General features: G+C 41.3%; 1 protein-coding gene across 1 annotated transcript in view; it reads right to left on the reverse strand.

The window, feature by feature from the left end:
- The window catches only part of pgk1 (phosphoglycerate kinase 1), a 29,034-nt gene extending 16,784 nt beyond the window's left edge, over positions 1-12,250 (reverse strand). The window contains exons 1-5 of the mRNA XM_038775307.1: positions 12,021-12,250; positions 6,777-6,827; positions 5,341-5,496; positions 4,588-4,732; positions 1,163-1,266 (exon numbers count right to left, since the gene is read on the reverse strand). Of these exons, the coding sequence (XP_038631235.1) occupies positions 1,163-1,266; positions 4,588-4,732; positions 5,341-5,496; positions 6,777-6,827; positions 12,021-12,085 (521 nt within the window). The 5' untranslated portion in view covers positions 12,086-12,250. The remainder of the gene's footprint in view (positions 1-1,162; positions 1,267-4,587; positions 4,733-5,340; positions 5,497-6,776; positions 6,828-12,020) is intronic.
- Positions 12,251-18,823: the final 6,573 nt, after the last annotated feature.

Raw genomic sequence — 18,823 nt, forward strand, 5'->3', positions numbered from 1 at the left:
GAGATTTTCCAGTAGTTTCTGTTTGTATTTCTGATTTCCAGCATCCGCAATGTTTTGGTTTAATTTTTGACCATCGCATTTATAAAGGGTTCGGTTTAAGTTTAACAACGGCTTCAGCATTTACACTGAAACCACGGGCTGGATTCTCCATTTGGGAGACTAAGTCCTCAAGCTGGCTTCAAAACAGTGGGATTTTACACCAGGAAATCTGACGCAAAACGGCCACCGATTCCCTGCTGGCGGTCGCAGCCAGCCGACCCGGACTACAAGAACAGTGTCCCCCCCCCCCCCCCCCCCCCCGCCTTTGGCCGGCTCGCACACCCCAGACCACCCCCCAGTGCCCCCAGCCCTGAATAAAAAACCCCCCTGCCCGCAGATCGGCCCTCTCCCAACTGTGGTGGCGCTGGACTGAGTCCACTGCCGCCATGCTGAGTTCACGACGGGCGAGTCCACACGTGTCCCACTCCGTCGGGAACTCAGCTGGTCGGGGATGGGACATCGCTGGGCGGACCTCAGGCAATGGCCCGAGGCCGTGGATACAGCATGAGGCGAATTCATAGAGTACGCCACTTTTCAGGGGGCGGAGCATTGCGAAAGCAGCGTCATTGGGGATTCTCTGCCCCGTCGGCGAACATGATTTTTGCTTCAGGGATCAGAGAATCCAGCCCTATGACTTTCCGCTCGTTCTGCTACAGATCTTTCCAAACAACAGTTATCCACTGTACTGGAACTGCAGGCTTGGCAATTCTTTCTGTATGCGCATCATTATTCTTGTATTCTATTTATAAAACTCAAAATTCTTCTGGCTTTTAAAATGATGCTTTGTCTACCAACATTTACAGGTAATTTATATTTGAACTTGTAGGTATTTGCATTCAGCCACGCCTTCATCCACGTCTTTCCATTGGAGTGCGAGCACTTATTCTTGGTTTTTGAGAACAAAATTTATTACCTTACAATTCCCCACATTAAATTGCATCTCTCACCTATCACCCATTCCACTAACCTGTCTATGCCTTCCTGAAGTCTTCACAGTTCACTTGACATTTGCCAAATGTCCTACTTCTATACCGCAAGCCTACTGAGCTTCTATGCCCAAACACTTGAACCCCTCTCCAGTCCAAGAATTTATTAAGTCAAAGAAACAGACCAAACAGCTCACCTGTGTGCTCGGTGAGCTGTTCCAAAAGCATCGTTGACATACACATCACCCAACTTTGACAGTGAAGCTCGGAAACATTTAACCTTTTCATCATCTGCTTTTATCTGAAAAAGATAATTCATGTAGTTTTCAGTTTTGGAGAAAAAACATCCTAACTCAGTGTATTTTTACCCCTTTCCATCATATCCGCATCAAATTTGATCAAGCAGGGGAGAATGTAAACTGCTCCCAAACTAGTGCTATTAATGTTCTGTAACCAAATGCTAGAAGTGCACCCACGTTACTCCAATATATTTCTCGGTTATCTGAAACACTTTTGTACATCACAGAAAAGTACCAGTCTTTTATACATTCAGTACGTTGAAAGGACAATACAACCGGAGAATCCTGTCCAAAGCTAATAAATTTTTTTGGGTGGGGGGGGGGGGGGGGGGGGGGGGGGGGAAAGAGAGAGAGAGAGAGAGAGAGAGCGCGAAAAAGAAAAAGAGAGAGAGAGAGAGAGAACATTGCACCTTGTTCTACACATGAGAAGTACAGAAAATGATGCGGGCAATGTAACTATGGCAGATCATTGGGGGCAAACATGAACCTATTGAATCCAGCATTCAGAAATGAGCACTTCTTTACAAAAACACAAATCTTAGCTGTTCTCCTTTTCTCTCTTAGCCACACGGATTTCAACTAATAATCCTGCAGTTGTCTTGAAGATCAACCTACATATTCTAGCAAGTAATTCCACAACTAATTAAGTTGATATGATTGAATGCAAAATCATTTCATTTATAAAAGGATGCTGGTGATGATGAACAGAAACAGACTCATGAACAATGATAGCTTACTGATCTAAAAAACATTTAAATTTGATCACTATTTCTTCTGGTGAATTACGAGACTCATTAGAATGAACCCATGATTATTTTTTAAAAATAAATAAAGCTCACTTTTGTCCATGGCTCAGTTACTACAAGCTTCAAGCAGCAGGGGTGCTGCAATTGATTCCTACACCCGAGAAATCGGAAAAGGCAAAGGAAAAAATTGCTTAGCCTGTTCTTACATTCCTCATCATTGAGGACTGGCACTTGCAGCAAAGTGCCTTTGTGACATAGCAGGTGAAGATAGAATCTGGTTCGGCTATAATACTGCTACCTAGCTTTATATTCCCTGGTCAAATATCAGCTGGCAAATCTAACACAAGAATAAATGTACCCGCTCTATGGAACCATACTCTACAGTTGGAAGATTTAGCGGCTTCATGTTAAAATGCAGTTCAAGTGGCATAAACAGTTTTCTGAGACCATTGCTGGATAAATCAGCGGAGTTGACGTTTAATTGAAGGTTTGGTTGAAAATTATCTAGGTTCAACTTATTGCAGTCCACCATTATACTGAAAATCTTAAAATGGTAGATATCTCAACACTATTTACACTGTGCTGTTCACTCAAACTTGCATTTCATTTAAACCTCTGAAAAGTTTTTTAAATTAAAACACTACTGATAGTAAAGATGATTGCAGAATACTTCTAAGAACATTGCGAATTGTGCACAAAGATACTCAAACAAGTCTGGGGAAAAATAAATACTGCCAAGTCTGCAGAGAGATCAGCTCCCCAACTTTGTGGCAGCTATTCATAGCTAGTATGTGTACTAAATTAAGCTACTGAAAAAATCCAGACGCCGTAGCAGCCTATGGAGTCCGAGTTCAGGGAGTCTCCAATATCAAGTCTGTAAAGGTCAGCATGACTGACAGCATTGCATATATCACTGTATCTGGGCTGACTGCAGTAGAAGAAACCAATTAGATTTCGTAGCTCAAGAACGATACAGCAATCCAAGAGTTCGGATACCACTTGACCTTATGGAAAAAAAGTCATCACTCTGTGTATCAATGTAATGGTGACTTCTGGCATTCAGAGATATGGTTTGAAATGTAACCTAAAAATCTATTTTAATAAATAAATTTCAAACAAATAACCTTCATAATCTGGACATCTATCAAATTGGATTTTTAATAAGGTAGAGAGTGGATTTAATAATTTTGAGTGCCGTCCCAGAAGATTTACCAACCCGATGAAATTGAAGTAATTTTTTTCATGCCAAACACACAAGGACACAGTCTTGGGGTTTATTTGTTTTTGTATTTGGTACTGAAGTACTACAGCGAGAAAACAATGCCGCAAGATAAATTAAGAGGGATGCGTAAGTAACGTTATAACCTCAAACTATTACAAATATGACTAATGCAGTTACTTAGGGTATTTCACCTAATATTACCACGGCTCAAACAGGGAAAATGTGCAAACTCCACACAGACAGTTACCCAGAGCCGGGACCAAACCTGGGACTTCAGCGCCGTGAGGCAGCAGTGCTAACCACTGTGCCACCGTGCTGCCCGCAGTATGGCTGTTTAATGTGCCCAATTCAAGCCTTGGGTGACTGTTTGGATTTTGCACATTCTCCCAGCGTCTGCATGCGTTTCCTCCAGGTGCTCCAGTTTCCTCCCACAGTCCCCTCAGGGGAGGTGATGGTGTAGTGGTTGTCCCTGGACTAGTAATCCAGAGACCCAGAGTAATGCTCTGCAGTCCCACCATGGCAGATGGTGAAATTGAAATTCAATTGAACACCTGGAACTAAAAGTCAAATGATGAAACCATTGCATATTGTCGCAAAAACCCATCTGGCCCAGCGAAGGAAATCTGCCGCCCTTTCCTTGTCTGGCGTTCATGTGACTCTGTTACTCCAGACCCACACAGCGATGCGGTTGACTCTTAACTGCCCCCCACTGAAATAGCCTAGCAAGCACTCAGTTCAAGGGCAACAAATGCTGGCCTAGCCAGCGACCCCAACATCCCAAGAACAAATAAAGGTTAGTTGGAGTGGTCATGCTAAATTGCCCCTTTGTGTCCAGAGATGTTTGCTCAGCTCTTACTCTCACTGCCTGTAGGTGCACCTCGTGTTGATAATTTAGATGATATTTCAATAGCAAATGGTGCTGAGCTCCTGATCCCGTTGCATCAAGCTAAGCATCGAGTCTCATTTGAGTCATTCTTGCATACTTACGTCTCAGTTATTTCCAAAGAGGATTTCCACAGAAAGACCAAGAAGGGGTGTGGTGGTGGAGAAGAATTTTCAAAATGAAATCTACTTTTCACACCTGCCATCCATTTGGCACTCTTTTGCTATATACTACTTGGCGGACCACCACACAACATGCAAAGACACAATGGAAGCGGACAAATTACATCCTCCAAACTACATCCAATTCGAACTGCAAAACTTCAACATCAGATGTACTCAACACCACCAATTCACGAACCCATTCAAAGAGACTTTTTTCCCATCTCTCCTTATCCTCTCTGCATCAGAAATTCTGGGGCCTCCTCGACGACCTAACAAGACTTACACATGCTAATAGTACAAGATCTCACCTTATTTCCAGATGCATCTTTCCCTTTTCCCTCCTCTTCAACGTGGAATCGTAGATTTTCCAGAAGAATCACACTTCCATCAGCTGGGTTAGCACATGCCTTCTCAACTTCACACCCAACACAATCTTTCAGGAAGATAATATCCCTATTTGTAAAGCAAAAAACCTTTAGGAGGCTGTTGCACAAGGGAATTACCAATTTTTCTGGTTATAATACTGTTACCACAAAAAGAAAATTGCTCAAACGGAAATTGAGGGGACTGTCAAAACACTAAAACGCCTTACATGACTCGTACCCCATCAGGAACACCTTTGGAAAAATTGAGTACTGTGGGCTTGCGGTGCGAGTGTTAACTATGTCACATGTCATAAACAAGTTTTCCTTTCTATCCAAAAAACATTGCACTGGCTTTTGATTTCTTTGTAAGCTCCAACTCATTTCTGCACACTTATCCAACAAAAATTCATATTACACAAGATATATTTACAACTTAAGACAAACATTATCTTGCACTTCAATGCTCAATCTCAGTAGAACAATATTTTCATTTTTAGACATCTCTTGCAGTTTATAAAATCACAAGCATTCTCACCTCAACGGACAAAACGGCACTAATCGAAAATCTAAGCAGTTTTCAAGACTGTATAATTTACTTTTCTGGAATGCCTTTGAATATTTTATTTATAACAACATAGCTGCCTTGAAGCAAGTTATCCACGTCTGAGTGGTTGAGTTGTTCAGTTTCCACTTTACCTTGCCATAAGTTTCTTCAATTCCTCTGCAACTGGGGCCAGTGAAAACTTCTCAGGCATTGGAACACCATCAGGCCTGCCCAAGTGGCTCATCAGAACGACCGACTTGGCTCCATTGCATAAACAGTGTTTAATACTTGGAATTGCAGCTTTAATCCTGCCAAAAAGGAATAAAGTTCAAATACATTACAGTGGTGCTTTACACTCTCCCAGCTCAGCCCCACATTTCTCCTTTGTTCCCTCCAAATATATTTCCGAAAGTACAGGTTGACTTTGTTATTGTCTGTTAAAGAACAGTAGACTTGGAAGTCGGTTGGCTGGAGGGCTCGATTGTGACGTGGAGCAATGCCAACAGTGCATGCTCAATTCCCGTTCCGGTTATCCATAAAGGCCCCGCCTTTTTAAATGTTGTCCCTCACCTGAGGCTGGTGACCCTTAAATCACCAGTCAGTTCACTCTCAAAAGGAGAGAGTAGCCCATGTTCCTTGGGGACTACGGCGACTATAACAAAGTTCAAATATCTGACCTCTAGACATGAACCTAAATAATGTTTTTTTTTTAAAATAAATTTAGAATTTCTAGTATTTTATTTTTCCAATTAAGGGGCAATTTAGCGTGGTCAATCCACTGAGCCTGCACATCTTTGGGTTGTGGGGGTGAAACCCAAGTAGACACGGGGTGAATGTGCAAACTCCACACGGACAGTCACCCAGGGCCGGATTTGAACCGGCACCGTAGTCAGCAGTGCTAACCACTGTGCCACATGCCACCACAAACCTAAATAACGTTTGATAGCATATTACCGTAGTGCACTAGTATGCTGTCTTATATACTGCACTGAATTCTGTGAAAAACACATCACTCGGTATATATTTACAGCAACAAACCTCCACTACATCGGGTTACATAGTGCAATAATCATGCTCCCCAAAATATACAGCTGGAAAATCCAATACTGTGATGAGTGTCAATGGCACCCACACTATCCCAGATAACTTCTGCCTCGACATCTGTACATTCATTGTTGCATAATCTTTTTATCCTTTATCTGCATTAAATTTCTTTGTCATACATGTTGATAGCTGGAGGACCCTTTTACCACCCGCTGCAAAGGGTGAACATGTGGATAATCAGAAGAGGACATAATCAGACACATCTTGCTGACTGTAATTATGGAACAATCTACCAAAATGCGATTTTTGGATTCATGCATGTAAAACAGACACTTGGGGAAGCCAACAGAGAATAGCCACTGTCTTCAGGAGATGAGGGAAAAAGAGACAAATATATGCATATCTTGCTTCAGATACAGACTTTAATGTAATAACGTAATTGAGGAATTTTGATAATCATACATTGAATAAGAACAAACCAACCACATTAGCTTTAAATGACATTACATACAGAGCTAATAGGTAGCTGATAATTACAAGTTACCTTTGGTTGTTGGTGATCTGATTATCCTTCATTGGTACATTGAAGTCCACCCTGCAAGACAGTGATTTTACAACTCAGTAATAGGACTTCAGTTTCAGTAATATAGCACCACCAAGGATTGTCACTTTTATTAAGACATTAGGTTTGTAATAAATATTGATGGGGAAAGCTATTTGTATACGGTAGTTACATGCAGCTCCCAAAACAGTATTTTAATTATAAAGTCGTTATATCAAAGCAGCTCAAAATTAGCCATTCTACAAAAACTGATTAGAGCAGTACGAAACTGAACTATACAAACCAGAAGGTTCCAGCCTGTACTCTAGGTTTCTACTCAGTTAGATGGAATGGATCGTTTCCTTGGAGCAGGGGAGACTAAGTGGGGTGGTGGGGGAGAAGAGACATGATTGAGATGTACAAAATTATGAGGGGCATAGATGGGAGTAGACAGGAACAAATGTTTCCCCTTGGTGGAGGGGTCAACTGACCAGGCATGGATTTAAGGTAAGGGGCAGAAGGTTTAGAAGGGATGGGAGGAAAAACGTTTTTATCCAGAGGGTGAGAGTTTGGAATTCACTGCCTGAAAGGGTGCTGAAGGCAGAGACCCTCATAACATTTAAGAAATATCTGATATGCACTTGCAATCCCAGGGCTTACAAGGCTATGGGTCAAGAGCTGGAAAATGGGATTAGAATGGTTAGGTGGATATTTTTGACTGGCACAAATGCGATGGGCTTCGGTACAATTCTATGACTCGAAGGAAGAGAGCAGCAGATCCCTGGGAACCCCACCACCTGGAGATTCCCTTCCAAGTCACTCACCACCCCAACTTGGAAATATAATCGCTGTTTCTTCACTGTCGCTGGGTCAAAATCCTGGAACTCCTTCCCTCGTAACACTGCGAGTGTACTTACGCCTCAAGGACTGCAGTGGTTCAAGAAGGCAGCTCACCACCACTTTCTGAAGGGCAATAAATGCTGGCCGAGCCAGCGACGGCCACAGCCCGAAAGTGTATTATTTTTTAAATCATTATTTGTAAGGGGTGTCCAGGAACATGTTACTCCTGATAAGTGCGAGGTGATTCATTTTGGTAGGACAAATTTGAATGCAGATTACAGGGTCAACGGCAGGGTTCTGAGGAATGTGGAAGAACAGAGATATCTTGGGTTCATGCCCACAGATCTCTGAATGTTGCCACTCAAGTGGGTAGAGCTGTGAAGAAGACCTATAGTGTGTTAGCGTTTATTAACATGGGGCTTGAGTTTAAGAGCTGTGGGGTTATGCTACAACTGGTGAGATCACATTTGGAGTATTGTGTGCAGCTCTGGTCACCTCATTATAGGAAGGATGTGGAAGCATTAGAAAAGGCGCAAAGGAGATTTACCAGGATGCTGCCTGGATTGGAGGGTAGGTCTTATGAGGAAAGGTTGAGAGAGCGAGGGCTTTTCTCATTGGAGCGAAGAAGGATGAGGCGCGACTGAACAGAGATTTATAAGATGATGAGGGGGGGGGTGGATAGAGTGGACAGAGACTACTTCCTCGGGTGGATGTAGCTGTTACAAGGGGGCATAACTATACGGTTCAGGGTTGGAGATATAGGAGGGATGTCTGAGGTCAGTTCTTTACTCAGAGTGGTTAGAGTGTGGAATGGACTGCCTGCTGTGATAGTGGAGTCGGACACTTTAGGAACTTTCAAGTGGTTATTGGATAGGCACATGGAGCACACCAGAATGACAGGGAGTAGGATTGCTTGATCTTGGTTTCGGACAAAGCTCGGCACAACATCGAGGGCCGAAGGGCCTATTCTGTGCCGTACTGTTCTATTCACGGGGTGGTATGTCCTTAAAACAATGCTGTTAAAATCGGAAAAAGAAAATTAGCAAAGAGGTTATGTTGAGGAATTTTCAAATTCAAAACTGACCACGGTAAAGTGAATAATCACTTTAGCACATTGCATTAAAACGACTTGCATTTGTATCACACCTTTCATAACCAAAGACATTTACAGCCCAATGGACTACTTTGAAGTAATCAACATGGTGGGCCATTTTGAAATAATCAAAAGGGGAAACGCCACCGTCAATTTGCACACAGCAAGTTCTCACAAACAGCAATACAATAAAAACCTTTAAATCATTTTTCACGATGCAGGCTGAATAAGTTTTGGCCAGGACGCCCTGCTGATTTACAGAATAATACCACAGGATGTTTTGCATTCACCCAAGAGGGTAGATAGGGCCTCACTTTAATGTCTCTTCCAAAAAGATGTTACCTGACAATGTAAAATTCCCTCAGTACTGCAATAGAGCGCCAGCCTTGAATTTTATGTTCACGTTTTAGAATGGAACCTTCTGGCTCAGAAGTGAGACTCTACCAACTAAGTCAGGGGTAACTAATGCATTTATTAATTTTAATAATTTTAACATTAATGGTTCAATGTTAATGTAAATTCAACTTTAATTTAGTACGTTCATTGTGAGAAGTTTTTCAAACTCGATCTCTAAATCACCTCCATTTTAAATAACGTTGTTGAAAACATCTCGCAATGTTAAGTGTCACCTACTCACCCTCGCTTCACATTCCACTACTTAATCAGGGTTTTCAGATTGCTCATCTGATAGAATCTCATCCCTCACTCATCTGAACCTTGCTTCTGAATGTGCTACATAAAGGAATCAATGAGCAACAGAAATCGCTCAGACAGTAGGATTAATAAATCTACACATGATTGCAGAATAACTACAGATTGAAAATTTATTTTGGTGTTAGTTGTTAAAATTCTCTGGACCTATTCAATCCACAGTGAAAGGAGTCTATGGATTGTGAGGTTAGGAGTACGATGCAGTGGCAAAGATGCAACAGCCTGTGGATATCGGAGCACGTGTGTTGTTGACCTAAATGTGAAATCTCATTACTCAACTGCACAAACAATTAAGTGAAACGTCTGACATGTATGAAGAAATTTAAACCAGAAACCCATATAAACCTATGTTACTACTAGATTTGAGGAATACATGACTTCTTGGCCGAGTCACACTGACAGGAAAATTTCAGAGGCAAAATGCCACGGGTTCAACAAGTAACGACAATTCAATTATTCCGCCAGAAAATTCCAATCATATTCTCTAGAACACACTTCAAAAAGCATAAAATCATGCTTTCTTTCCCTAACATATAAAAAAATATATGCCTCCAGAGTTTTTACTTGATCATTTTTGTGCTTGAGATCTCACGCAGCCAAGAACACGTGTTCTGACTGCAGCTGTAGGCATCTGCAAGCAACTTTACCGCTACATCCTGCTTATAACCTCACACTCACATTTTCTGCACTTAGGGTTGAATGGCACAATCGTTTTCAGAATTAACACAAAAAAAAATTTCAGTTATTCTCCCAATAAATATTGCTAGGACAGCCATCTTGCAATGGGCTCTTAAGTAACTCTAGCATTGTGCAAAGGTGCAGCAGTTAGCAATATTGGTATTTAAAGAAAGCCAAGCTATAAAATTGCTGCAAAAGTTAAAGCAACAGTAAGATAACTTTTGATTACTTCAAATTTAAAAATCTCCGTTAAATTTGTTAAATTCGAACTATACCACCGTGCCCAAAGTTAAAATCATCAGAAGAGCCTTCAGATAATTCTGATCTGCAATTTCAAACTCATGTATATTTTTAGCTTTCAAGGCTCTCTTTACCAAAAAATAAGCAGGGTCATCTGTCTTAGACTAACAAAAGTTGCAGACGGGCAACTCACCAAGTATAGAGTTAACAGTAACTCAATGGGTCAATGATTTTACAGGGACGATTTGGCTCTAAATGTAGCCCTTCAACATGTTCCCTCTTTCATTCTATAAGCGAAAGAGTTCAACTGTAATAATATGAAGAGAGTGCCCTGTACACACATTAAATTAGACATGATTTTTTAAAAAAACTATTGGAATATTGATACAGAAGAATGGAAATACCGATGTCATACAAGCCCTGTGGAGAGCTTAGATGACAATCCAATGCAGTCCAGGAGTTCAGAACTGCATCCATTATGTGTTTAAAATCTTTGGAATATTAGACGCCATCTTTGAGAGTGCAGAATTTATTTTTTAAATTATGCAATTTTATTCAGACTTACATATTGCCCCATTACATATTTTCTTTTCATGTATTAAATGATCTGTTTGAGCTGCACATAGAAAAATGCTTTTTTACTGTACCTCAGTACACATAACAATAAACAAATCCAATCCAATATAATTTCTCAGATGCACTGATTGCTCAGTATGGACAAACAGGTGACTAGGGGGTTTTCACAGTAATTTTAATTGCAGTGTGATATGTAAGCCTACTAGATTATTATCAGCAAAAAAAGGGGAAAACGGACTTTAACTGTCACTTCATTCATATGGTCTTCTCCTGCAACCACATCCTGCCACGGCAGAAATGCATTAACATGTGTTCTGGTATTTAAGATTAAAGGTCATCTAGATAAAGTATTCTTCTGCTCATCAGCTAATCAAAGGGTCGAAGCAGTATCTTTGGGTTGGCACCATAAAGGGAAAAATGAACAGGAAGCATTTTACAAAAGGAAATGATATTATATGCAACAGTTAGAATTAAAACACCGACACGTTACAACGAATGAAACTTTTTTAAAAACTGATCTAGATTAATGTTAATAGGATTCGTAGCATGTATGGACCCATAACTGTACCTACCGTAAACCAGCTCGAAAAAAAAATCATGTTTATTTATTTCCCCCACAAAACTGATTGCCGAGCATACGTGACAAAGCAATCACGATTCAGGGCTTAAACGCAGCTTCGATTGGCAGCCATGGATGAAAGTGGACATGGTACATTGCATTTTTGGGGGGGGGGGGCCTCATCACAGTGGCCTCAGAGCAAACATGAAGATGCGCAATTTACCCGTCCCGCCCAGAAGAAAAAAACGGTGTGCAATAATTCCGCACTTCATATTTCAGCGCCCTGTACGTGCATACAGGCACACAATCACATCAATGATTTACAAGGCAACAGAGAAATCCTGCAGGACCAAACCTCGTTTAGAAATTCAACCCCTTGGCAGAATTAGACTCTGGTACATGTTTTGCACATTAATTATCAATGATTTTGACATCTTGCACTTTTTTTTTTCCAAACCCATGACCTCGAACTTGCACACTTCAATACGATTCACAATTAGGGGTGTCAGAAGCCTTGGCCACTGAAGCCCTTGCCCCCCCTCCCACTCACCTCATTATCACTCTCTGCCCCTTCACGTCGACTTTATCCAAGGTCAGCTTGTTAGACAGCGACATCTTTGCCTGTTATTGTTATTCGTGCTTCGGAGCAAAAATTCTAGCCTCCCCGACTCGCCACCTTCACTCCCAGTCAACTACAGATAAATGGAAGGCCCGCAGACCGCTCGCTCCAAACCGGCTCACCCCAGAGCCTGGTCCCGCCTCCGCCTCCGGTCTCCTCTGCGCTGATTGGTCGCCGCGCACAGACAGGAAGGTCGATTTCACCCTCCCGATTGGTCCTTCCAGCTGCTCATTATGAGCGGCGGCGCACGTGGTCTACTGCGGCTGCGTCAGAGCGGCGGAGACACGTTCGGCACGTCGGCGGTGGGCCGAGGGGCGGGGCGCCCAACAATCAATCTCAAGGGCAAAGCCGGGGAAAGTCATTGCATTTGCAGCGCAAGGAGCAACCCTGGCAGTAATTGTCTTTCTGTTTGAATGACAGGAAGCTCCTCCCACCCAATTCCTTTCAAGTCGATCGGCCTATCTTTCTATTTCCTTCTCCCTCAGTACAAAAGCAAGGGCAATATGGCAAACTTGCATTGGTTCGACCCCCACATGGAGCATTGTGCCCAGTTCTGGGCACCACACTCTAAGGAGCAGTGGCGGACTGGGTCTAAAAATATTGGTTGCCAGGAGACAAAGGGGCCCACCCACAACTACAATGCTATCATTTAATTTTCATAACGAATAAATAAAATTTTCAAAAAATACATATGGAAAAAAGGGTACAATTAAAATTTTTGTAGAACTAATGTGTATTTCTTAGTAATTAGTGTACATGTACTGTACATATTACTGGCAGTAGATACCAAATGTAAATACAGAATGTTAAAAAAATTTTTAAATTTAAAATTCAATTATAAGTAATTGGTTGATATTTTTTAATAGTTTACTGCACAATTTACACATTAACAGATAGTTCAAAACCACAATAGAGCATTTCACTATGCAGTCCACTATATTAAGAGCAATCGTTTGTGTTCACTAGATGATTGTGCGAATCTGCCAATAATTGCTTCTGCATCCAATTCATCTAACAATTCCTTTTCAATGGATAGCAACATGTATGATTCCAAATTCTCTTCAGACAGCGAATTTCTTAACCTTGTCTTTATGATCTTTAGCTTTGAAAATGTCCTCTCACATTGGACTTGAGTAACTGATAGTGTGCAGATGACTTTATAAAGTTGATAAAGGTTATCATATGCCTTGTTATGAAGTCTGTTGGATGCCAGAATTTTTAGTAGACACGATGGGCAAGTGCTGCAAATTTTACAATTGTTGCAACTGGAATCCATATTCTCACCATCATTAAGCAATAGCTTTAATACATCAAAGTTTGAAGCAAAAGAAAACAATTCCAATATTACTTGATCTTTGCTGATTTGTGGAAACAGCTTAATAATACCTTCCAATGCTTCATTTTCAAGGCCCTTCTCTGCAATAGTTTTAAACTTTGCTGGGTCCAAGCAGGACAAATCTTTATACAACTGTTTGTGTTGTACAAAGCGTGATTCTAGTGACAGGACAATGTGATTCATTATTAGGTTAAGCACATTTACTCGAAAATCAGCTAGAGAATCTGAGGAATTTCGTTCATCATCAATAAGCTCATCTGCCATTCTTTTCTTCTTCCTCTGCCTCTCAACTGGCAATGCTGTTTCCAACGCATCAATTTCCAGTGTTTGATTTTCATCCATATTCATCTGTGAAATCCTGTCATTACATTTATTTACAAATTCCAAAGCCTTGCTGTGAACGTTATCAAATGTTCTTGTCTGTTTCTTCAACTTTGTTGTAGCTGAATCTACCAAACTCCATGCAGTAAACATATCTAAACCACTTGTCTGTAGATAACTTGATAACGGGGTTGTAGTTTCAAATATATACAAGTAAGTAAATGCTGTCAATATGGTTTCAAACTTTAGAAGACTTTGAAGTAAAACATTTGCTTCATGTTTTGTTTTTGCATCAAACCTTTCTGAATCTTGTATCATTGATAAGCATGTCAATAGATTTATGAAAGTACTGGCAGCGGCATCATCAAAACGTCCAAATATAGTTGTTGCTGCATTGGATTTTCCCGACCATCTGGTCTCACCAATTAGCTTTAATCGTTTCATTTTTTTCTTGTCCTAGATGTTTTCCAACAACTTCTATCCATACAGCCATTCTCTTGTATGATGCTTTCACAAAAGTTGCTATATTCTGGAGCAAATTGAAAAAAGAAACTGCAGGCACACAACATTTTGTTGTTTCAGTTATCACCAAATTCAAGACATGGGCATAGCACCATATATGAACATGTTGATCAGCCACATCAGCAATTTTACTTTGTAAACCATTATACTGGCCATGGTGGCTTGCAGCGCCATCTGTGCTATCAGATAAACATTTTTGGGGGTCAATTTTAAGATGCTGTAATGTTTCAATCAATAGATCAAAAAGTCCCTGTCCTGTACCATCATTACTTGGCACAACTGAAAGTAGTCGCTCACAGATAATACCTTTAAGCACATACCGAATAATTATGCTAAACTGATCGGTGGATGAATTATCTTGTGTTGAATCAACCTGAATAGAATAATATTTTGCTTGAGAAACTTCATGACTAATTCTTTCTTGTATCATATTCTTCATAATTTTGATTAACATGTTTTACTCAGGTATGTACAAGTCCACCACGGTCTTTACTTTGAGCCTTTCCTTGTTGCTCTAATCGTTTGATTCTTTGTTTAGACTTGTTTTGCACTGCAGAAACGTGAGCTGCCATAATGGGGTCATATTTTGCCATCAACTGCACTGTAGCTAAAAAATTGCCATGATTCAGAACCTCATTATCTAGAGTGCAGGCCGATTCATTTCTGTGACCTCGAAAAGGAAGTGCTTGCTTGCCTAACATCTTTATGATGTCTATAATCCTCATGACAATACTTCTCTGCTTCAATATTTCTTATTTCCTTTTAATTAGTGATGCTGCAAAGTTTTTATCTAAGGTGCCATCATTAACTACACTGATATATTGCTGAGCATTTCTGACATGTGTTGTTGTCGATTCATGTAAAGTCAAGCTCTGGCTAATACGCCTGTAGTCACTAAAGCCACGTACAAAGTGTGATGGATTACAAGTATTGGGAAACTCAAAGGCTAAGCAGTATGAACAATATAAGCATCTATTTTCTTTGTTATATGTTAGCCATTTTCTTGGGACTGAGTCATTCATAATTTTCCTCTCATACAAACGAGCATCAAATGGCAGATCATCAAGTGGCTGAAGTGGATGTTCAGCAAAAAACTGTTTTAGCTTTGCTCGTGATGGATATTGGAAGATTCCAGTAATTGATCTTTCATTTCCTTGCATAGGTTCATTTACAGGATGTGCTTCAGAAACCAAGTCATGCTTGAAGGAATACCTGATTCCCTGTCACTAGTTGAAGCTATGTGTTCAGATGTTGCAACTACAGGCAGTATAGATACCGGAACAAGGAAGCCAGAAGAAATATTGGGCCTGGGTTGATTAGTAATGGATGCACTTGTACTTGTCTCTACATTCAAAGTAGCTCTTCTCTGTTCTTGTAACTCGCATGTCATTGCATCATCACCATGAGCATTGTTTCTTGCTTCTTGATTATTTGTTGCAGAATTGGATATTGATGTGGATTATCGGGTGGATACGTGGGCTTGAGTAGGGTGATCATTGCTCGGCACAACATCGAAGGCCGAAGGACCTGTTCTGTGCTGTACTGTTCTAATTCTAATTGTGCTTGTGGTATTATAAACTCTGTAATAGGCCTGCATCGCTTGGCTGATTCCTTCCTTTCTGCTTCTTTTTGTTCTTTGCGTTTTAGTGACCCAGATTTATGCTTTTTCTTTTCCATGCTGGTAGGGGTAATATTCCTGAAATAAAAACGTAATTAAAAATAGCCCACATTGGGAAAAATGAATATTGGTGATTGCAAGAATAACTTGAAGGAACGCCAGATAAACCCCTACTTGATAAAAAAAATATAAAATAACTTACTTACACTTCAATAGGCTATGTTCATTAGTCAATACTACTGTGGCCTATGCAGCTTCAGAAGAGGAGACAATCCACTGTCCAGTGTTCACACCAGCAAGCAACTCAGACAACTGTTGAAACTTAGAAGTTTGGTCCAACTATAGTAAGACATTAAGAATGGTCCCACGACCAAAGTTAACATGTCCAGTTTGATACCAGTGTAGTGTTACAAGTCGCAACCCTTTGAGTTTACCGATCATGGCTTATCACTTCAATATCTTTGACTTCATGATTCACGGTCAAAGGTACCGCTTCTCCTTTTCGGTGACCTCACGACCCTATGTACTGCTTGATATCCTTTCAAGTTGCCAACCATCTCAAATCACGAACTGTAACTTTATCTTTAAATTCACACACTCTTGCTGAAAACGTGGATTTCCAAATATGTCCGACCCAGGTGAACCAGCCCCCCACCCCCCCCACCCCCCACTCCTTTTCACATCCGTTTAACACTGCTTCATTCCTTCATACACTGAGTGATTATTTGTTTGTTTCTTTATTGCATTTTTATTTGGTATTGCTCTTTTTAAAAACAATTATATTTTATTAAGTTAGAATACAAATCTCAGGAAAGAAGTTGGAGATTTATTTATCTAATTATTTATAATTTTTAAGGGCCCTTCAGAGATTCACGGGCCCCGGCCCGATGTGCCGGCTGAACCAAGACTACTGCTTGATATCCTTTGAAGTTGCCGACCATCTCAAATCATGAATTGTAACTTTATCTTTAAATTCACACACTCTTGCTGAAAACATGGAATTTCCTTAATTATGCCCGACCCGGGCCCCCTTATTCCACATCCTTTCACTACCTCCCCTGCTTCGTTCCTTTTCATGCACTGCTTATTTGTGTCCTGTTCTTTTTTTTTCTTATTCCTTTTTATTACTAAAACAGTTGTCTGTGTTTGTTTCTTTATTGCATTTTAATTTGATATAGGGGACCCACTTCATCAGGGGCCCACTTGCCATCGGGCAAGCTGACACCCTGGTCAGTCCGCCATTGCTAAGGAGGATGTGACCACATTCGAGAGCAGAGAATGGATCCAGAGATGGCACAGTGGCACAGTGATTATCAATGTTGCCTCACAGCACCAGGGACCCGGGTTCAATTCTGGCCTTGGATGACTGTGCACATGTCTAAGTTGGTTTCCTCTGGGTGCTCCGGTTTCCTCCCACCAAGATGTGCAAGTTAGGTAGATTGACCATGATAAATTTCCCCTGAGTGTCCAGGTATGTGCGGGTTAGGTGGGTAACGAGGTCTCAGGGAAAGCTTGGTTAAGGCGCTCTTGTCAGATGGTCGGTGCAGACTCGATGGTCCAAATGGCCTCCTTCTGCACTGTAGAGATTGAGATACTTCAGATACTTTGCGACCACAGAAAGTAGGTGAGGCCAAACCGTTGTGGAATTTCAAGAAGGAATTATATATAGCTCTTGGGGTGAAAAGGATCAAGGGGTACGGGGGGGGGGGGGGGGGGGGGGGGGGAAGGGGGTGGCGGGATCAGAGTGTTGAACTTAATGATCAGCAATGATCATAATGAATGGCACAGCAGGCTCAAAGGGCTGAATGGTCTCCTGCTGCTTCTGTTTTCTATGTATCTATGTTCTTAGCTATATAGATAGTGTTGCTCATTCTGGGTGTGTGCTTAACACTCAATTTGGCTCTGTTTCATTACTTAGCTTTGGAGTCGCCAGGTATTGTTAAGATGCTGCCACAAGTTTCAAGGTCAAGTTCAAAACAATAAAACCATACACCAATTAGTAAGTTCAAACAAGACACATTTATTATATTACAGTAATCTACTAATCGTGCATATAAAACTATAAGACTAGGCTAATCCTACCACTAATAGGTCAAATACTTATCTGGATAAGTGGACTGCCGGATCAGGGAACAACGGCCTCTAGCTTTGTCCTGGGTCTACAGGCTTCCAGTAGTTATGGACTAAAGGGGGCCAGGAGTGTCTACTCTCATAGCGTGTGTTGTGACTTACTTGTTGGCGGCTGCTGTCCAGACCTCTCCTCCTCAAGGTTCTTCTGCTGCAACGGTGTTCTGCTGGGTGGGCTGGCTGGTCAAGGAGAGGCTGACAGAGAGAGAGAGCTGGGGTCGCGGTCTCTGTCTTATACTCCTCTCAGGGTCTTGCGCCCACCTGGGCGGACCCGCTATACTCTCGCAATCGATTGGGTCTCTTCCCAATCGATTGATTTGAATTCCCCAATAGCGGGGCAATTCCTTGATCACTGGGGCAGTTCTTAGGACGTATTGTTTTGGACTTCTTTGGCGCCGAAAAGTCTGGCCTTCTATTGAATGTATCGATCTGTGTTTAACTTGTTTCCATTGTATCTGGGGATCGCCCGGTATCGCCTCATTAGTAAACTAACTGTTTCTTTTCACAGTGCTGTCTGGTTTCTGCAGCAGTCAGAACTGGTTTCTGCAGTAGTCTGAATATACAAGCGCTTTGCAAGCTGCTTGCTTTTGCAACAGGTCCAATTTCCCTGTATTCTTTGCAATCTTCCATTTTGTGTTGGGCAGTGGTCACGCCAGGTGGCTACAACTCGAAGTGTGGCCTAAGGTTCTATACAGCTGCAATATGACTTGCCAATTTTTATACTCAATGCCCCGGCCAATGAAAGCAAGTATGCCGTATGCCTTCTTGACTACCGTCTCCATTTGTGTTGCCCCTTTCAGTGACCTGTGG

This window comes from Scyliorhinus canicula, chromosome 17, assembly GCF_902713615.1.
Source record: "Scyliorhinus canicula chromosome 17, sScyCan1.1, whole genome shotgun sequence".
Classification (NCBI taxonomy): Eukaryota; Metazoa; Chordata; class Chondrichthyes; order Carcharhiniformes; family Scyliorhinidae; genus Scyliorhinus; species Scyliorhinus canicula.